General features: G+C 38.9%; 1 protein-coding gene across 4 annotated transcripts in view; it reads right to left on the bottom strand.

Moving 5' to 3' along the window:
* Positions 1-22,311, bottom strand: part of slc8a2b (solute carrier family 8 member 2b) — a 224,316-nt gene that overhangs the window by 35,789 nt on the left and 166,216 nt on the right. For all 4 annotated transcript variants that reach the window (XM_038284868.1, XM_038284870.1, XM_038284869.1 and 1 more), the window contains 7 exons: positions 13,337-13,820; positions 7,930-8,067; positions 7,080-7,307; positions 6,274-6,654; positions 6,040-6,165; positions 5,719-5,914; positions 3,907-4,037 (listed from right to left, as the gene is read on the bottom strand). In XM_038284868.1, the coding sequence (XP_038140796.1) occupies positions 3,907-4,037; positions 5,719-5,914; positions 6,040-6,165; positions 6,274-6,654; positions 7,080-7,307; positions 7,930-8,067; positions 13,337-13,711 (1,575 nt within the window). In that variant the 5' untranslated portion in view covers positions 13,712-13,820. The remainder of the gene's footprint in view (positions 1-3,906; positions 4,038-5,718; positions 5,915-6,039; positions 6,166-6,273; positions 6,655-7,079; positions 7,308-7,929; positions 8,068-13,336; positions 13,821-22,311) is intronic.

Here is a 22,311-nt window from a genome sequence, read left to right as displayed (position 1 = left end):
CTCTTTGAGCCTAAATTCTCCCTTAGATTTTAATGATTTATCATTTATGCTTTTAATAAGTTATTGTTAATGATTCAGCATCCAAAGTTATGTTAGAAAATAAAATAGAAAAAAATTAGAAATATAAAAATATATATATAAAAATATATGAAACAAAACTCTACAAAACAACTGAAATAAATTTAAACTAGTAAAAATTTCTCCTTTTAATTCCCTGCAATGACTAAGTTAACACATGATTATAGGAACATTCTCACATTATTTTGTACGGTTCATGTATTGGACTTAATGTAATTTAGAGGTTTTTCTCCTCCCCAGTTTTAGCTTGAGAAGTTCTAGTTTTATTGGGAAACAATATTCTAAAGATAATTTTTATTTTAAAGGGGTCATAGAATGCAAAACTGAGTTTACATTGTCAGAGATGAACAACTACAGTTCAGTGGATGAAATGGACGTACAGAGAAGTTCAATCACGATCGACATCCTTTCTCTGCAAATCTCACAGTTCTAAACTTCCACCATAAAACGGGCGAATTTAAGCGAAGCTCCAAATTGACATAAATGTGGGGATGTAACCTTATTTGGTTCTGGCCTGGACTTTGGTCACGCCCCAGGGGGGCAGGTATGAAGTGTTGACTGCTGAGCCGCTGACTGGACCGGACCTCAGCAGAGAGCCATTAGCCGCCCGTCCTCAGCCAGAGGAGGGGGGGCTGGGGGCCGATAAGGCAGGCGGGGGAAAGCACTGGGCGCCTGTGTCCAGGCTAGCACCACAGGGTCGGGTTTGGTCACTCTCCGCTGGCTCTCTGCCCCCTTCCGCCGGTGTTCCCGGACCAGCCCCGTAGCTCACGGTTCGGTTCTGCTGCACTGTAGTCGACCAAAATCCCGGACAATTTTGAAATTTCCCCTGGACATTTTTTAGGTATGAAAAGAAGAACATGTCCGGGAAAAAGAGGACATCTGGTCACCCTACCATATCAACAATTTGGATGTTTCAGTGAGTGAGTGCTTGTTGCTATGATGCGTCTTTGGTCAGCAGCTTCACTCAGTCTAAACCTTTTATTCTAGGGCTTTTAACCAGGTTTGCCCAACCAATGTTAAACACCCTATTCAGAGAGCGTCAGGACCAGCACCAAATACCTTTTATAATCATTCTATGACCCTCTTAGTATTAACAATGCTCAGTTTTATGGTATAAATCACAACAAAATAAACCAGAAAAAATCTAGTTAGTAATTTATTTGAGTTAAAGTTCTGAATTACAAAATAGGAGGCAATTTTATTTTGATATCTCCAGCTGTAAGTTTGTACTGTTGCTGGTAGGTTAGCAGAGAGAGATACATTATATTTATTTTGTTCTGAAATTATCCAAAGTCGTTATTATGAATCTACAGATGGACAGATTATGCATTATTAGCATCCCATAATAATCCACCAAAGTCATTGGCTAATAATTGAGCTCCCCTTTCACAGTACCACATTTCAGCTGCTTTAGTTCTTCCTTGTAACCCTTCACGTGACGATAAAAACCTTACGATGATGTGAGTCTCAGAACAGGAATCGAAGTCAAATCTCAAACATTTAACACAGTAAGGCTTTTAACTTTTGGGACTTCATCCAAGTCCGAGTCTCAAATTGGATTCGGCTTCAAAGGATAAATCCTTTGATCTGGATAATCTACTCAAATGCAGAGACATGCAGAGGTGCAATCAAGTTCTGTAATACATAAAAAAGTTACTAAAGGTGGTTTTACATTTAGAGAATCAACAGAAATAGAACAGCTGACAAACAAAGAAATCCAGCCGAGAACAGTGAGAATAGGTGAGCATATATACTGAGTAAAACCAGCTCAGACAGAAGGCAGGGTAGCTAAAGGAGGTAGACTAACTAATTAGAATAAGCAGAACTAGAACTCACAGATACTGTCAAGAAAAGAAGACAAACAGTGATAAACATTCTGAAAAGAAAAAAGAGCACAAAAATAAAAGAAACAAACAAAAAGCATTAAAAATATACAGCAAAACTTTACCAAGAATAAAGAGCAAAAGACAATCAAAACCCAAATACCACAGGATTATGACTCCTGCTGCCTCAGAACCTCTTTGTCATCTTAAACTTGCTCAGTTATGATGAAACTGCCTCTGACTTCCTGATAAGGCCTCCTCAGCAGACGCTCTTCTGTTTGATTCTCCCTAACAGAGCAGCATCTGCTCACATGCTGTGTCATAAATGACGGGGCTCCTCATTTAGCCAGATAACAAGCAGCTCCAGCTAAGTTTAGATCCACTCATTGAAATCCTGATGAATGGCATTTTATTACAGAAGCACTAAAGGAGCCAGAGATTCATTTAGAGCTGACGACAAAAATTAGAGTCAATCAGAAACACCTGATGCCAAAGAAAACACCAGTTTGTTTTAACTTGAGTGGCATTAACTTGCATCTTATAGCACAGGTCAGTAACATGGGAAGCTACAGCATGTGGTTTATTCTAATCTATTTATCAGGCATTATTATGTTGTCTAACAGGCCTTCTCTAATATGTTTGTTAATTTAAGGTTAATTAAAACATTAAACTATACTACAGTATCATGCATCTAGACTTTCTCTAACACCATAAAAGTTTATGTCTTTCATCCATTTCTATAAACGCTTCAGTCAATTTTTACTCTCTTGTCGTATCTCTCCTTCTGTTTCCTTCTGCATCTCTCCGGCTCCCCTGCTGGGACTCTCATCATGAATCTCCTCATCCTCTCTTCCTTTCACTTTGATCATCTTTCACAACTTCCTAGATTTTGCAGCCACCCTGCAGGTTTTTCTGAAGCTCGCAATGGTGTGTACGCACCTCCATGATGTAAAGCCCAGATCCTGCAGCAATGCACAGCCTCTCTCTGTGTCTACATCACATGCATTCTGCAGGTCTATGAAACAGGCTTTATTTCCAGTGTTTTGACCATCAGTATTTAGTTACATGTTCAAATAGTGGCAGTAGTTAATTTATATAATTCTATAAACTCTTAAAAACAGCTGCTCGTTTATTATGGAGGAAACTTTGTTCCATTATTGTTGCAAAGATGGAATACATCTGTACATAAAAATAAAAAAAAAAAATCAATCCAGTAATGAAACTTTAATTTTTTTTTTTATCAAAGACAGGTTTTTGGAGTAAATTTGTTTTTTTTTTTTTGACTGGATTTTTCATATTGACTGTTTTTTGAGAGCAATTATCGATTTTATATTTTCAACTTAGATGTTTTCATGTTTATATGTTTTATTAAAGTTGTTTGTCATATCTTTTTTAATTTGTGTTCTAAATGGAGTTTTACCATTTTTTTTCTTTTTCAGGACTTTCTTTCTAGCCTCGTGAGACCATCCTGATCTTGCGAGCTTTCAAGATTTCACTCGCTAATCAGTCTGGAGTCTCTCCGTTGAAGAAAATTTGGAGCCGTTTACCAAACGAACGTCCAGCGTTGGCTTTGAGGCGGGTTGAGGTGTGACGCAACGAGAAGCGCGACAGTTCAGTCTAAAGAACATGGCGGCTTCAGCATATGAAACTAGCGTTAGCGTGGCTATCGAGCAAGTTTTATCGGAATTACACAGTATTTCTTCACTGAAAGAAGAGCAAAACACTGCTCTGGAGGCTTTTCTCAGAGGAAAAGATGTTTTTGCTCTTCTCCCGACTGGTTTCGGCAAGAGTAGCCTGGCTGTTAGTACATCATATGCTTCGTTCATCTGATTGGTTTATTTGGCCCGTCTATCACCAACATAGGCCAATCAGCTAACCAGTATTTTCGCCCCTTCCCAAAATGACTTCAATGGAAGGTTTCCAGATGCATACGTGGAGCAAATCCATCTGGGGGAGTCAGGTTACTTTCTTTCTGCCCCGTCCTTATTTCCTTATTTTATCTCACCTTGATCTCTTTCCGAGTCTCTCCGGGTTTGAATACCAGTGTCCCCTCGCTGTAATCGTAATCGGACCCAGCATTGGCAGAACCGTCTTCAGTTCTGTAGTCCACGTAGAAGGTGTTCTCTCCCAGACCTCCTAAACACCACAAACACAACAGAAAATCAGCTGTGCTGCCAAGCCACATTTTCTCCTAACTTTTTAAAAGAGATCAAATGATTTACAGGTTTACTGGAGCATTTTTCTTTCCCACAAAGTTTGAGCTAAAAAATTAACATTGGATTTTTTTTATCATCTCATTGCAGAATAAACACATGTGTTGTAATTACTTAATTTAGGAGTAAGGTCATTAAATTATTATAGCTCAAGTAGATACAAGTGTTTATACTCCTAACTGGTTATTTTTTCCTGAATTATCTTTTTGCCTTCTTTAATCTCACCCATGAATCTGTGCATGCTGGTTGTCAGGGTAGAGCTGGGATGCTCAACATTGATATTTTCAAGGGGGAAAACTTTAGAGGGCAAAGAAGCCTGATAGAGGAAGACTTTCAACCTGCCTGATAACACTCAGATAGTAGCACTGCAACAAGGCTTAAAGTAAGGCAGAGACTAAGAGAGGTTCATTCAACACTACAGGGGGTTCTAAAATGAAACCTTTTATCAACTCTTTCAAACAGATTAAGTATATATATATAGAAATAATCTGAATCTGCAAGAAATTCTCAAATGAGAGAACTGTACAGTAGAAACCTAAAACTTCCCATGATTGGAATCTTGCCCTTTCTCCAAGTTTAGCTGAAAATGATTGAAAATGATTTAAAAATCTTTGGGTCAGGCAGTTTTATTTCCTGCTCATGTTTCAAACAATGAGGGAAAGTTTATCCTCTCCAACTCAGTTAGGAAGACAAACCGGCCTGTCCAACGACATCAGGGACAACTATTGATGCAATCGATGCAAATGACCATCAGTGCCCCTAAGTCTGCCTTCATAACTATGCAGGAGAAGCTAGTTAATGACCCAAAGGCAGTTCTAAAGAGCACAGGGTAATAGATTGGAATATCTTACTGTCCTGTTGTGGAAGGTAAACACAGAGAAACTTTGAAATATTCCTGCCGAAGATTTAAGTGGTTCAGAAAAGGCATAAATGAAAGTTCAGCAGTCAGATGAGAACAAAGTCGAGTTGTGTTGCATCAAATCAGCCCTCCATGCTTCAAGAAGGAGTAAGCTGTTTTTCTCAATGAGTGCCATGCCGATGTTTAAAAGCAGAGGTGGAAGTATTATCATTAACTCTGTGTTCATTGCAGATCTGCCTTAGACACAAGACACTTGGTTCACTACACACACCAGGAAAAAGGAGTGAAGAATCCTGGTGTGCTCTAGCCATCTTAAGACCTCTGTGCTACAGAAAATAAGAGGAGGCTGCAGCTTTGAATTTTTAAACAGAGGCCCAAAATGACTTGGAGTGTTTCTGTCTAGACAAGTGGACCAGAATCCCTCTGACAGGACTGGCAATCTGGGGACCAACTACACATGATGTCTCAAGGCAAACATCTAAGACTTAAAAACAATGGAAATATAACCAGACGCTGGATCAAAATGAGCCAGATTATACTGCAAACGGAAGCAATTTAAAGCTTCCATATCTCTTATCTTGTCTCTTCTGACATGTTCAATTTTGCAAAATATTTCTCTTTATTTGAAACCAAAAAATCTCAAAAACGTGATCAAAATTTCAGTTCAATGATGATGAACAACTTAAGAAGGGAAATCTTTCAGTCTATCCATGTGAACTCATCTGTAACCTTCTGGTGTCACTACCTTGACAGACCACAGCCAGAGTGAGGACGCCACAGTTCTCCATGCACTGACTGTGGGCGCTCTCAAAGGAGATGTGGCTGCAGACAGCCAGGTCATCTTCTTCATCCTCCTCCTCGTCAGCCACCACCACCCGGCGGGCGTTGTCAGCGGCGTGCTTCTTCAGGACATTTCCAGCTCCGATCATCATCCTGGTCGCCTTGAGGAGACAAGACAAGTTAAACTGGAGTCATGAATAAAACTGATTTGATCGGGAGCTGATTAAATGTGAATCATGAATTTCTTATTGTAGTTCATGATCTAATCACAGCCTTGTGATGGTACCTGTATGCGGTAGAAGGCGCGGCTCTTCTGCTGGTGAAGCAGGGCGTAGTAGTTGGCCAGCTCCATGAGTTGGTCCAGTTCTTTGTCAGGATATTTCTGCTTCAGCTCCTTCAGGATGCGAATCATCTGCAGAAAACGACAGAAATAGTTCAGGCATCACTTTCAGAGTCAACAGGAGGAAGAGGTTTGACTGAACTTCCTCTCATCTCCTCAGTTTAGCTCTGCTTTTCTAACCTCCTTGCGGCTCTCATCCAGCTCCCTGCTGCTCTCCACATTCACGGTGGTGCTGTTGGAGTTTGGCAGGTTGCCCCTGGCTCCCGCCGCAGCACTGATGTTGTTCGCCGTGGCGCCCGCCGTGCCATCCTGAGCCCCGCCCCCGCCGTTCTCAGCAGGGACCACTGCGCTTCCTCGGGGTGGCAGCTTGCCATCCATTATCATCTCCATGCCGCCTTTGGTAGGGGTCAAGTCCCCCTCGGTTTCCACGACGATGCCATGGCGCTTGTCGGCTCGGTAGCGTTTGCCCATGTATTTGTAGAAGAGCAGACGGCGGTCGGCGATCCAGGCCAGGAGGACGCAAACCGGGAAGAACAGAAGCGTCACCAGGGCCTCCCAGACCTATGGCACAAAAAAATGAAAACAAAAATCCATCCATGCATGGTCAAAACCTGCACATCTGGGCTGCAGAGGAGAATCAGAAGCAAAGAATGTTTATTTTCCACCTGTACTCCAGGTGCATTCATCAGCACAGTTCATCATTACAATATGATACACATTGAATGAGAGCTATAAGAAGTAGAGCTGCAATTAATTTTTTTTTTCTACTATTTGATTAATCTGTTAATTTTCTTTTTTTAATGAAGCCATTATTAATCGGATCTCAAAAGGTCACTTAAATATTATATACAGCATTTAAACTGGGTGAAGCTAAGACTAAGCCACCTGAGGAGGTCTGGATAGAGGATATTGCTATATAATTTATATATAAAAATATTGTTAATGATAATTTTTTTGGGGGCTTTTGGTCAAACAGGCAGCCTCACCTCCACCACGCTTGGTGAAATAACAGCCAGAATGAGGTAGAGCCATATGTAGGCGAAGATGCTCCAGAAGGCAGTGATGAAGAACACCCTGAGGTGTTTGATCTTCCGCGATTGGCCAACCGGGATCGACCATACACAGATCCCGATGATCACAAACATGTTGAAGGCGGCGCTTCCAACAATGGTGCCCGGTCCAAGCTGACCTGCTTCGAATTTGTGACCACACACCTGTGAAGAAATGATGCATACTTAGAATTAAGTTATGAAAATGGTTTAACTTTTAATTGTAATGATATATAAAGATGAACACTTATCAGGGTTGAACTTAGCAACCATTGGTTTATAGAGTTGACACCACACACACACATATTAACACTTATCAGAATGTATTGACAAATATATATCTGAGTATCATCAGCATAACGGTGGAAGTGAATCCTTTGTTGTCTGATACATTATAGCCACAGCTGCCATGGGGCGTGCTGACAGAAGCAAGGCTGCTGTAAACAGGCTCTACCAGTCATTTTTGTGTGTCCTTCCCAAGGACTCAAGGACCTCAGATGTGTGATGAAAATCTGTATCCTATGCCTAGTCAACTGATAAAGCCGTTAGACATGTGTTTTAAGAGATAACGGTTCACAGATTGGTTGGCATTCTGGGTGAAACTTTACTTAATATTTATTTTAAAATTAACAATTTACAAAGTGCCTCAAATCTTACCATGCAGATTAACACCAGCTCACTGGAGGAACTTAGTATCATATAAATGAATTAGGCAAAATTAGTTTTGTATTAACGCTGTACTTTAAACATGCAAAACCAACACACTTGATTTAGGAATAATGTTCACCTCTATCACAGACAGCAGGATCTCCGGAGCGCTGGAGCCCAGAGCCATTAGAGTCAGGTTGGAGACAGTTTCGTTCCAGATTCGAACCGTTGCCACGGATGTTTCCCCGTTTGGCATGGTGATGGTCACCTCCTTCTCCTGTAAAACACAAACACACACCGATCACTTCAACAGACATTGAGGGGAGAAGTAATGTCAGCAAAGTTAGATCATGTTTTCATTTATTTAAATAGAAAACCTTGACATGGAAACATATAGAAGTCCAGGAAGTTGTGTTTATTACCGGAACATATTCTTCATGTTTTGTTGGAGGTACTATATTATTTGTTTTATCAGGGGTGTTTTTTTAATATTTATTACAGGGGAAAAAAAGCTTAAACCCAATAAGAACCTCAGAGGAATCCACATTAGTTATTACTGATTAAGAGTAGTAGCCAAGCTCACAGAGATGCACAGAGCTCCTGCTAAATGGGCCTGAGGTCTCTGCTGCAGTGACGGATCACTGGGAATCTGCCTGGACATTAATTCACCCTGACCTTGAGCAGAATGGAGGCAGTCAAGTTGGGGCAAGACTCACTCACTGTCCCCACTTCCCTTTCAGCTGCTCATTCTGTTATCATCTTCTTCTACTCGCCTCCAATTTATCTGGCTACGTTTCCATAATGGCCAATACAACCTCAATTCGTTCTGTCTTCCCCTATCTGCCCAGCTCAGACGATGAGCTGAATAGGGTGAGACGGCCTTTGCGGACACACTGAGGTGAAGATGTAAATGCTAAGGAGCTGCAACTGATTTCTAAAATCCAGCAATTCTACCTTTAGGTTGTTCCTAAACTATTTTCAAAGCCTCGGTACACCTTGCAAGTTTTGGAATGCTATAAGAATATTCCATTACAGACTATGTAACGTGGATCTAATGAACTCCAGAACAAAAATCAAATTTAACACACTAATAATAAATAATAAAGTGCAGAAGTGCAGCTACAGATATATACTTCCTGAATAATATTGTGTAATCACTATAGATTTTGCCTTCCACATGTGGATATCTAAAGTATACCTGCTGCTCTTGCAGCCTATTTTTAATGTTAACTATGTTTCTGTTGTCTTCTTTTTGCTGTTGTTATGTTCTCTGTTATATGTTCCTCTTATCTCATACATGTGTGGAAGCAGACTTCTGCTGAAATCTGATTTTACAGTTCTGACTAGGAATGTGGATCTTATTTTAGTGATCTACAAATGGCACAACAGAGAGGAGAGTGCTTTTAATAAATGTAACCCCCCCCCCGCTAAAGAGACTGAATATAAACTTATACATTGAGCAAGAATTTTCTTCAATGCCATCTCCCTCTGTTGCAGCTGTAGCATTATTGCTCCATGTTGGTGCTCCACTGATTATGGCTTTTCATACTTTTTACGCATGTGCTCAACTCTGATAAGTAATAAATAAAACATACTATGTGTCATGTTACCACAAAATGATTACTTGAGAAGACAAGTCAATTTCTATTGGCTGATATAAGGCCGTACATTGTAGCAGTTACAACAAGCGGAGATAACTATTTGAGTGTGTTGAGTTTATTTATGATCCCTCACCTAAACTCTTACCCTGATTAAGCCCACAGGATTGTAAATTCTTTGTCTGAGTGACCTTGACCCAACAGTGTTGTATTTTCACCTGACCATGACCCTGGGCAGCCAAAGGACCTCAAATTGTTCGACTGTGGATTCCATTACTCCTGCTTTCTGTAAACCTTCCCAAGAGATTAAGTCCCCATTCTAAAAGCCATTCTGTTGGAGCTGTGCTTTGACACCTGGTAATTTATCAATATTCTCTGCTTATTACCCCAATCTGGTCTCTCATCTCTGTTATTGTGTCCAAGAATCAGCAGAGTAACCCCAATAAAGCCGGACCATTTAAATGCCTACTCTTTAATTTGAAAACAAATCCTTTTGAACTCTGTCTTTTTCTGCGTAAAGTATTCTGGGTCTTTACCAAATTTAAATTCTCATCATATATCATCAGTCACGTTTCAGTTTTTGTTTTTAGTGTTAGTGTAATGAATGCCTTAATTATTTTTAATACTTTTAATCCTTGAACTTTTGAACATAGAGAATGGAATATAAACTCCTATAAACATTGGAGACGTGTCCACGGTCCAAGCCCAGCCCCTGTCCAGCCCCTCCCTAAACCTGACAGACAAGCTGTAGAAAAAGGATGGAATAAACATCCTTAGTCCAATAACTCTCAGGCTATTGGCAGGTTTCCCGCAGATCTCTGCTCCTCCACGGGAGCCGTCTGCCTTTCTCTGTTGTGCAAATCTGCATTTTATTTTTATTTTTAAAAAAGACGTCCTCCGGGTTACTCTCCCCTCCTTCTGCTTAGTTTACTTCCATCTACATTTTGGTCCACATCAAAAAGTTATGGCACCTACCTGTGTTGTATTGATTTCTACCGACAATCTGAGAAAGAAAGTAATTTAATAGATCCTTAGATGGGCAGAAGACTTTCACATTCCGAGAGTGAAAATAATTAGGAGATGGCAAGGGCGTAGGAATATGTTTACAATTGGGGGGGACACATGTCGGAAATCTGAGATTCGTAAATATTCAACAGAAACATATCTTAAGTACGCTACTTAAAAAAAGGCTATTTAATCTTTTACTTTATTCCTTTATAAATGTGTTTGCAAAAATAATGCATTTAAAATTAACATAATGCATTTGTTCATAAGATGTGAGCATATCACCAAACAAAATGACTGGAGTCTTTTATTAAGCAAAGGGAGATGTCTTTCAAGGGCTTCAGCCCTTGGCATATTTAGTGTCCGCATACGCACTAGAAAATCAAAACAATTCAGTAGGCCACACAAGTGCAAAGTTTGATATGTTTTATTTTGTCAAACTTGCAATAATGGTCAAAAATGAATTTATATAGGTTGACTGACAGAGGGAGCTGACAGTGTGTTGAAGAATTATGGACAGGGCGCTTTGAAGCATCTGGTTCAAAAACGCATATCAACCTTTGGTAGAAATCCATCCATCCTTCCATTTTCTGTACACCCTGTCCCTTAGTGGGGTCGGGAGGTGCTGGTGCGGGGTCCACCCTAGACAGGTGGCCAGTCTGTCCAGACCTTTGCTAGAAATGGCGCCTTTAATTCCAATTTGCAGTACAGAACAGAGAAAACTACAGAGTTGTCAATGTTGTGTTAATCTGTTTATAGTGTAAAAAGAGGAGCCAGCAGTTTATTTGAGGAAATAAAGATGCAGAAGTTAATTAGTTGGTTAATTAGTGGTTGTGCAGCAGTCCGCTGCACGACCAATGCGGCCGCCGCTGCTAAGAACTAGAATTAATTCTCCCTGTGGTTAACTAACGATCAGGAGCGCGACAGGTATAACATCTGTCCATTTCGGCGAATCAAAACCATGCAAAAAATAAAAAATCCTCGTAAAACGCACGCCCAGACCGGGCTAATTTCAACACAAGTTGTGTTAGGTGACTGTTACTCACACTGACGTTTCTCTTTTAAAAAAATCTGAGTAAGTCCTACTGCTGTTTCAGCCTTTTAGTTGGTGGTGGCATTGTACTGAAATGAGATATAAAAAAAAAAACATTTTGGCTAGCGTGGCAAACGTCTAGAGAAAGTTAGCAGTTAAATATTGGATGAGTGATCAGCCCAAGACTACGGAAGAGGATTAGGGCCACTGGAGAAAAAAAAAGTTAAGTGATTTTTACATTTTATTTCAGTTTAATACGGGAAAAAAGTCAGAATTCTGACTTTTTTTCTCAGAATTTTGGATCTTAATGTAGATGGACACCATGAAGGCAGAGATGTGGAGCACTTCACTGACAAAGATGTGAGTTGTTTGAGAGAGCCAGTGACACATTGGTGGAAAATGACGAAATTAGGCAACTTTTTACGTGCCCGAGGGGTCCCCTCATTAATGGAGGAGCAGAAAGTCATTAAAACAAGAGAGCTAGTCTCTAAAAGAGACATGGCTATGGCTTGATGCTAACATGTTTGTTGTTAAACATACTTTTGTTAAATTACATTTGTGTTGTGTTTTCCAAATAGTGTAGAAAATTAATGGTGGGTTTATAATGTTTACCTTTTATGAGCAGGACAGGAAGCAGAGAAGTGTAGCATTACCTCCAACTAGTTAAACTCATAATTATGAAGTTATTCAACAAATTCCTCAAGTAAAAAAGTGCAACTTTTATTTTTTATTTATTTATTTTTTTTAACCAAATTTGTTGATTAATTTCAGAATTATGTATTCCTTCCAAATTTCCAAATCTGAAGAATTTTTTAAACCAATATCTACATTATTTAACATTTAGTTTGTTTTAGCAGTACTTCCTGTTATATTTCTTTATACGTATATTTTACATTTTCTTGCACAGCAAGCTCAGCAGATTTGAAAGTGTGTGTTTGTGTAAACACAAGTAGTCAATCTTTACTCTAAAAATATATTCTGGTTATTTTTTAGTTAGACCTCCTTGTTTTTATATATCTGTATAGTACCCCCACCACCACCAAAAAAAAACTGTAAATTGATTAGAAACATTAATCATCTGTCAGATTTCTGAGAAAAAAGTCAGAATTCTGAGATTAAAGTCAGAATTCTGACTTTTTCCCCCATGTTAAACTAAAAAAAATTAAAAATCAGTTAACTTTTTTCAGCGGCCCTAATCCTCTTCCTACAAGACTAAGATGCCTAAACCAAAAAGATTCAGTTTCTATATATGAAGGTGAACTGACAACAAGACGTTATAAATAGGCAATATTCATAGCAGCATTCCCGACAGACCATTTTACCTCATTCACAAGTTTCTGACTTTCTGTATTGCTGTTTCCCTCTGAGTGCTCAAACACTCAACAGTTCACAGAGGGGAGGGGGAGTACAGTGACGTAACGCTATGCTGCGCCTTCAAAATAAAAGCACGATAGTTAAAAAATTGTCAAAATCTAATATTTTGCGGTACAATTTTTGGGGGGGACATATCCACCTGGCTTTTATATTGGGGGGGGACATGTCCCCCCCGTCCCCCCCGCTTCCTACGCCGCTGGGAGATGGTCAACTAAAAGCTGATGCTATTCTCAGGTTCTGCTGTTTGCTTTATTTTGTTTGTACCACTAAAAGACAGGACTTAACTGGTCCTTTCCTGTTTCCATAAAACAATCTGTCCCCTTGTTCATCAGGGCATCAGAAATCCAAAAATAAACAGTAAGAAATCCTTCAAAATCCCTAAAAAGCTGTTAATAATTCATTTACCATAAAGAATTTACTGCTTGTAAGTAAAATAGTTATTGCGAGACAGATGAATGTGTCATTTTATAATATTAACTAAGCTGATTGATTCACAAAACCGGTAGAAAGCACCTGGTTCTGTGTTTTCCTCCCACCTGCGATGTGATGACCTCTATGGACGCCATGAAGCGGTCTGCGATGATGGACACTCCCAGGAACATGTACATGAGAGAAACAAAGTAGACCACGGCTCTGGCCACCTGATAACCGAGCCCAGGATTATCCGGCTTCCAGACGGGCAGCAGAATTCCTGGTTCGCACACCGTCTCCTGGTTACACTTATCCTTGAGGGCAGGGGCGGTGCTGTTCCCATAAGCCAGGGATGGAGAGAAGGAGGAAGGATAGGAGGAGGGCAGAGCGGCCCTCAGACTGGGGTCAGCGCTGGGGTCACTGCGCTGCGACTCCGGCTGGCAGGGAGGCAGCGGGGAGAGGAGCAGGAGGAAGAGGAGGAAAGGGGCGAAGGTGGACATGGCGATGCTGGGTTCCCACGGGCAGCAAAAGGGATGGATGAAGAAGAGGATGATGGGATTAGGCTGAGATGGGATCTGGGTAAAGCTGAAAGCGATGCAACGAGCTCACCTGCAAACAGACAAAAAAAATGAATCCCTTTTATTTCCTTTTGTTCTTGTTAAATCAGAGCAAAATACAGGAAGGTAGAGATGCAGTGAAGCAGAAAAAGAATCGGATGAAAATAGATCAAAGCTATTCAAATATAATCAACACTGTCTGATTCTCACAACATCCAGAGCAAACAAAAAAGACATTATTAGGTTACATTTTTCACAGCAGAAAATACAACTGAACATCAATGTGTGTTCTATAGTTATATGTCTATAGATTTATAGCTATATTAATTTTTGGATATTTTTCATCTTTTATATTTTTTGGGTTTCATCTTCTCAAAGTTCTCCTAAAAAAACAAAAAAAGAACCAGGCAAAGTGACTTTAAACATTATAATCTCTGTGTTCCTGCCTCTGTGCTGGTTGTAGTCGTTCAAACTTTCCTGTAGAACGTTAAAGCTGTTAAATTCCCCATTAAGACCAAAAACAAATGGTAACTAAAAGATCATATATATATATATATATATATATATATATATATATATATATATATATATATATATATATATATATATATATATATATATATATGTGTGTGTATGCCTTGCAGCAACAAGGTTCTGGGTTCAATTCCACAGCCCGGGGTCTTTCTGCATGGAGTTTGCATGTTCTCCCTGAGCATGCGTGGGTTCTCTCCGGGTACTCTGGCTTCCAAAAAGTCCAAAAACTTCTCTAAATTGTCCTTAGGTGTGAGTGTGTGCATGAATGGTTGTGTGTCTCTGTGCTGCTAATTATTCTTTTTGGGGCCTATTAATATCGATTGTATGGGTTGCAACCAACAGGGGGATGATCGGATCATTCAAAGACCAAATATAAACTCTTGACAGTCTCCCATTTTTTGATAATATGCAGTTTAACCACATAAAATTGTCACATAGTTTATATTATTAAATCCCACCTGTGACAGCAAGGAGCAAAAATAACCTGTAGTGAAGCAACAACCAAAAACATTTTAAATAGCTTTGATAAGTAAAGATAATTACGTAACTAGTAAAACAATAGACATAAATAAATCAAACAATCAAATTTCGATCATATTTTTAAATAAGCAGATTAATTAGCTCTTAAAACGATGTAAAATATGCCAGAGCTCTATTGGAAAACATAAACTACCTTTATTTTATCATTTATAAGTAATTCTAAACATGATTGTGTCATGGTCTTGGTTCTGCTGTTCTAGATTTATTGGCCTAATTCCAGTTTTGTTGTATTTCTAGATTTTATATTAGTTCTCAAGTTTTTCTGTTGTCCTCTTTTGCCCTCTTGTGTGTGTGTATGTTCCTTTCCCCTTGGCTCCCTCGTTGTCTCCTCTCACACCTGTTCCTTGTCTGCTCGTTAGCCCTCCCTTTGTCTCTCTCTCCTATATATGCTCTCCCTCTGCTCTCACACTTTGTTGGTTCCTTGTCTTTGCTGTCCTCACATGCTGTTGTCCATGTTCCTCGTCTCTCCCTGGCTCCTCGTGTTTGGTTTTCCCCAGATGTCTTCTCAGTTCTGGTTTGCCTTTCATTATTAGTTGGATTTTTGGATTCCTGCCTTTGTTTACTGTTTTGCCCCATTAAAACTCCCAGAAATCTCCTCAGCCTCTGCCTCTGCATTTGGGTCCTCCAAACCACAACTAAACCCTGACAGATTGAGGAGATATATTTGTAAAAAAAAGCAGAATTTTATAATGAAAGTTTGTGTTTTTGTTACTATATATGACAATCATTATAAATGAAAAACGAATGAATTGCTCTTGGGGGCCTTCTTGTTTCCTTCGGACCCTAAGCAGTGGCTCAGTTCTCTTCTGCCTCAGGTGGACTATTTTCATAGTCTAATCTGATAACCTTAACGATTAAAGCAGAAACTGCTCCATGTTTCCACACATCCAACGTCATTTCTGGGGTTTGGTGTTAGGATTCTTCACCAGGCAATCAACCAGTGTGGAATACTTGAAGCCTCGGGTTTGACTTGAAGTGATTTCCTAAGCTAGCAGTTTATACTCAGAGTGATCAGAAAAATGAAGACATATGTTCCTGAAAAAAACTTAAAAACAGTCTGAACAGGCTAATGGATGATTGATATGGCAGAATGTTGAAAAGATTGTGTCTAAAGAAGGAGGTGATTTATGTTACTCCTCATGAGGTGTCTGAAAGTCAATAAAAAGAGGCGGCATCTAAAGATCCTTCTTCAGTCCCTTTTGATCCCATCATATCAGAAGATCTGTCATTTATCATCTAAGCGTGGCTGAAATTAAACAGAAAGCCTTTTCCTGGAGCATTCACGCATCAGCAGCTGGAAAAGGAACAACCCCTCATACGGAACATCAGCAAACATGTTTGCCCTCCATGTTTGCGCTCTAGTGTAGCATCATGGCAGAAAAACACTGCAGAGCGAATCTGCCTACAGACCAAACAGGGGTTAGATTCATTGTTTCAAACTCTTGTTTTCTTTTACCTTCACTGATTCACAGATGAATCCAAACATAGGCTGATCTCAGTTGTGAAAAGGTGCAAATGAAGCCAACAGGTTCCAATCCAAAGCTTAAAAGTTAATTCCCTGAGTGTTAGTAGAGACCCTGTGCTCTAAGCTATATCAGTTCATTCAGACTGTTTCTCTTGAATGAAGATTTAAAGTGGAGCTAAAAAGTATTTAGTCAGCCACTGATTGTGCAACTTCTCCCTACTTCTCTGTAATTTCCATCATAGGCACACTTTAACTATGATAGGTGAAATGAGAAAAAAAATCATATTGTAGGATTTGTAAAGAATTTATTTGTAAATTATGGTGGAAAATAAGCATTTGGTCACCTACAAACCAGCAAGATTTCTGGCTCTCACAGACCTGTAACTTCTTCTTTAAGAAGCTCTTTTTTGTCTCCACCCGTTACCTGTATTATTGACACCGGTTTGAACCCATTATCTGTATAAAACACACCTGTCAACAGCCTCAAACTGTCACACACCAATGTGATTTACTGGATTTTTTTTTCTCATTTTGTCTCTTATAGTCAGACTGTACCTATGATGATAATTACAAACATCTCTAATTATTCTAAGTAGGAGAACTTGCACAATCAGGGGCTGATTAAATACTTTTTGGCTCCACTGTATTTATCTGGCTCAAGGTCAACAGCTGAATGTGTCCTTATACCTTACTGTTAAATTAATGAACTGAAGCCTCAGGCTCCTAAATCTAAATCACTGTCTCATAAAATGCGACTGTGTTTCTGCTGATGTGGATTTTACCTCAAATCGGTTTTGGATTTGATTAATGGAAAGCCAAAGGTCCAATTATGACTGTGAGCCTTTTTACGCTGCGGGAAGACAAAAAGGCAGAGTTGAGTTTGAACAAGGAAGAAAATGAATAAAAGAAGCAAAAAAAGTAGACGAACATTATAAAATGTTAAGAGATTAAAAGAAAGATTAAACAAATAAAAATGAAGTGTTTAAAGGTTTATAAAGACCAAAAATGTAAGAAAGTCTGAATAATTCTGCTCTGAGGTGGGAATTTACTAAGCGAAGCAACATGCTCTGCTTTTTACATGCATGCAGAAACAGGAAAACCGATTTACTCAGTGAAAATGCGACACATTTTGGTTCAGCAGAAACTAATTAAAAACACATAACCAAGGGTAAATTTTATGCATTAGATGCTTCCATAACCCACCATTTATATAACCCACAAAGTGCCTCAGTACAAAGACGCTATTTGCTTTTTAGCAGCAAAAACGTTCTGCTTGTCCAGTTTCAGTATTGGATAAGCAGACTCTGGTTGCACACATTTAACAATGATGAACAGGTTATTGTTTAATATTGTTTAAGTTCTTTCACTTGATTTTCCTTTTTCATCCTCTATAAATAATACTATACTTGCTGTGGCTAACAAAATGCCTGATTGTCTTTGTAGATCACAACAAATCCCACAGAGTCATAGAGTTTATAGCACACAGACTACAAAATAAACTTAAAATACAGATAATGAACTAGATAATTCAAGGTCTTCATCAGTATGTCAGAGAGAGATGCTATGCATTAAAATATATTTTTCCTCTCAGGTTTTTAGGGATTTTTTCTTTAGGTTTTCTTTAAGAATAAGTTCACAGCAATATTTCCATTCTCAGGTTGATTTTTCAGATGAGTTCGGGGTCCATGTCAGAAAATGTCAGGAGTTTGTCTCTATATAAAACAATGATTCATATTTCATTACTTTTAATCTTTGGTTTTTGCTTTATCTGTAAAATTTAGATAACTTTATTTAAATTCCTACCAGTATATAAATAACTACAACCCTGTGCTTAGGGCCTGGTACAGTGGAGGGGTTGTGGTGCTGTGGGCTTGTTTCTCTTCCAACGGCAACAGGAATTATAATATAAAGCTTTGAATTTTAAACTCTGCAAAAACTGATCTAAAAATATCAGATATCTAAAAAGAAACCAACTATATGAACCAATTAACTCATCAAACGCTTCATCAGCTGCAAAAAAAAATCACAACGACAATCTTAGTCCTCAGAACTGAAACCTAGATGTTTTTAAGGACTAACCGCAGTACAGAGTAATACTATAATTATGGCACTGAGGATTTTATAGGTGTACTTCCTTTTGTTTATTTACTCTGTTGGTTAGGCTGCGTTGCAGCTCTTCAGCATCATCAAATATATGAGTAACAAGGCAGTTATAATAAGATGTAAACACAAAAAAGGGGAGCTTAAAGGCATGGAAACAGTGAAAAGGGAGGAAAAAAACAGGAGCTGAGGAAGGGATTGATGTGAAACAGAGTGAAGGAGGGTGTGAGAGGAGGGAGGAGAAAAGAGAAAGGGAGAGGAGTAACAAATGAGAGGAAGGATGGAGGGGGAAGATGGGATGTCCTGAGGAGATGCTGTTTGGAGTCCTCAATCATAACAGAGCCGCAGCGTGTTGGCATGGTAACAGGAGGGATGGGCCCCTCTGGGATCATCGATCGTTGAGAAAGTGGTCGTTCATCAGTAGGGGCAGGCCGGGGTCCCAGCAGAGCCACAGTCCATGCACAGACTTGTGTTTCTACCTGCAGTGGGACTCTGCATCAATGTCCATTTAATTGATGCCTAACCTAAACCAAAACACCATTCACAGCATTCCTCCAAACCCCTTCCTCACCCTAAAAACAGGCATTTATCCACATTTGGACCGTGCTTTTACTCTCCCCTCTCCATAAGGACCGTTGCTCAGAAAATGCCCTTAATATGCAGCATAAACTACTATGGGCTTCCTTTAATTGATCATTTTACTTTCTAAAACGTAACGTTTCTCCCTGGATATCAACCAGTTCTTATTCTTCAAAAGCATGAATTTAAAGCAGGGAGACACCAAAAACATTTAAATATTACTGTGACCTCTCTGCTGCTAAAGCCTCCAGAAACATGGAGACGTTAAGAGTATTTTGATTTAACTTCTGCTCTAGGTTCAGGGCGACGAGCAGAACCTCACAGTACAGAGCCAGATGGGGCAAATTCTTCTCTATACAGACTGATTCTTCATGCTGTTTTTTTTTTTTTTTTTTTTAAACAACTTTTGGGGAATTGAATGATTAAGACACAAATGTCCTACCCATGTATGGCCCAAATACAAAATACAAATCACTTCAACCAAAGAGAAAATTTTTAATAATAAAAAAAAAAGTGTTAAAATGCAATTTTTGAAGTCTCAAATATTTTATTTGCATTCAAAAACTCTTTTCTTTGATTGAAAATGTTTATCTTTTCATTGAAGTTACTTTTATTTATTGATTCTGTCGTTTGTTTGTTTGAAGCAGCTTCTTTTTTATGTCACAAATGTCCTACCCATTATATGGTCCAATAAAAAAACTATGTTACTTCAGTTGAAAAAGTTGCTTTAAACAAAAAAGACTGCACTTCTATCAAATAAAACATTTTCAATCAGTGTTCAAATGTATTTTTTTGAGTCTCAAATATATTTTTGCATTCAAATACTTTTTTTCTTTGATTGAAAAGTGTTTTTTATGTGAAGGTTTGAAGTGAAGCTTTTTTAATTGAAAATATATTTTTTGATTGAAGCAAACTTTTTTTGATTGAATGATAAAGAAACAAATCTACCTTCATAGTATTTATAATGTGACCTTCAGAAATCAGGCATCTGTGCTTAGTTTTTTTTCTCATTATCCTCAATTTTTAACCCTTCTTCCTCGCTTCTTCCTAAGTGAAAAACATTTTGAGCCAGTGTTGTGATTGTCTCTCACTTTCCATTTCTCATGTTTTATCAGGGCCACTCAGTGATGTAGTGAGTAGCACTGCTGCCTTGCAGCAAGAAGGTTCTGGGTTCGATCCTTGGAGTTTGCATATTCTCCCTGAGCATGTGTGGGTTCTCTCCGGGTACTCCGGCTTCCTCCCACAGTCCAAAAACATGACTGTTAGGTTAATTGGCTTCTCTAAATTGTCCTTAGGTGGGAGTGTGCGCAAGAATGGTTGTGTGTCTCTGTGTTGACTTGCGACCTGTCCAGATTGGACCCCGCCTCTCGCCCATTGACAGCTGGAGATAGACACCAGCACCCCTCGCGACCCCACTTGGGACAAGCGTGTCAGATAATGGATGGATAGATGTTTTACCAGTGTAAACTCAAATTTATTTTTTTAAATGATTGGAAAAATCTTTCCAAAGCAAGATGTTGGTTTCTGATAACTGTCTGCATCAGACTTAGAAGCAACAATCTTTCATCAATCTCTTCCTCTTTGTTTGTTGGTGTTAATTCAGCTAAATTCTAATATTTTCCAGCATGGATGGACTATTTAGGTTGAAGTCACAGCATGTTAATTAGATCTAGATCCAGGCTTTAACTGAACATATTTGTTAGAGCCATTAGAAGCCGGAGAAACAAACTGACCCGTTGCATAATCAAAGCAATCCTGAACTGAAAGTCACAAACCCACATTCTCCTCCAGGATATTCTGTTAGAATCTGTGTTTTTTCTATCAGTTAAATCAAGTCACCCAGAATCTAAAGCTGTAAATTAACCCCAGCCCATCACACTACCACCACCATGTTTAACTGTAGGTATGACCTTTTCTTACTATCTGTTAACAAGAGGCACATCTTCTTGGTAGATGTTCTCATTTGCTCTTCAGAAACTATATTCTTAAGGGTCTAGAGCAGGAGTAACCAATTAAAAATCAGCAGGGTAAAGAAAATCATCAACCAGTAAAGGTCCGGATACATTTTTAATCATAATCTGTTACTTTAAAAAGAATTTAAAACTGAAATAAAATTAGGTTTTTATGCTTCCATTTTATACATTGACTTTTTAAATAAAAAAAACATAAAAAAGGGAAATTAGAAAATGTTTCCATTTAAAAATCTAAATTGTTTTTGAATTAGAGAACAACAATCCTTCAGTTTGGTTTATAGAAAATGTCCTGATTCACATATTTTATAAAACACCTGAACTGACCGTTTTTCTTTTTTCTGTCTTAATGAGAGCAGTGGGCTTTATGCTGCCCTGCAAGGCTTTAAACCTGGGTTTGAATGGAGACAAAGCCATTCTAAAGCACATATCAAGGTGGTCATTTTGAGCCTGGATCCATATTTATTTTTTAATATGATCATGGTGGAGAATCCTGCTACACAGCAGCAGGTTGAGCCAAACATACTCTAAATGTGCAGGGTCATCTTTGAGCACCATTTCACTTTTCTTTCACCAGTTCACCACAGTTCTTCCAGCAGTCCACACTTTCTCTGCTCTCTTTTTCTCATCATCTTCTCCTTCTTTCCCATCACCCGGCTTGCCACAGGTTTGCCTGCTGTGTCTAAAAGTAGCAGCAGCAGCAACCCAGACTGACAGCAGCTCATTGGATAATTTGTATCACATCTAGCATGGAGCCGGAGGGCTTTACGTACAAACAGGAGAAGCGGCGCAAGTGAAATTACACACTCTGGTCAGACAACATGCGGTAATTTATAAATGTTTTAAATTAGACTGGGTCCGGATTAGCCAGCAGGTGGGTCCTGATCCAGACGACAGTCCTCTAATCCGTTACCTTTGGTCAGAGGTGTCAGGTAACAAAGTAAAAATACTTTGTTACTGTACTTAAGTACACTTTTTAGGGATCTATACTTTACTCCATTACTTATTTTCCTTCCTATTTCTGACTTCTACTCATTACATTTTCACACAAGTATCTGTACTTTCTACTCCTTACATTTTTAAAACAAACCTTTCTCGTTACTCTTGCTTCTGTTTAATGATCATAAATATTTATTACACATCATGTGCGCCATCCAATGCAGATCATTGGCTCCATCCACATCTAGTGAAAACTAGTGTAATTGGATGAGTCATTTAACGCAAACACTCATTGGTTAGCTTAAGGAAATCATCAGAAGCAAGCAGGTGTTCTTCAGACTGTAAACGTGAATTGTCTATGCCATGCTACAATGTAGGATTCAGAAAAAGATGTTGAAATGTCTGAAAGGTCGGAC

The sequence above is a fragment of the Cyprinodon tularosa genome, unplaced genomic scaffold (assembly GCF_016077235.1).
Source record: "Cyprinodon tularosa strain WSP-4 unplaced genomic scaffold, ASM1607723v1 ctg203, whole genome shotgun sequence".
Taxonomy (NCBI): Eukaryota; Metazoa; Chordata; class Actinopteri; order Cyprinodontiformes; family Cyprinodontidae; genus Cyprinodon; species Cyprinodon tularosa.
The sequence above is the reverse complement of the archived record's forward strand: the minus strand, read 5'-3'. Positions and strand labels throughout refer to the sequence as shown.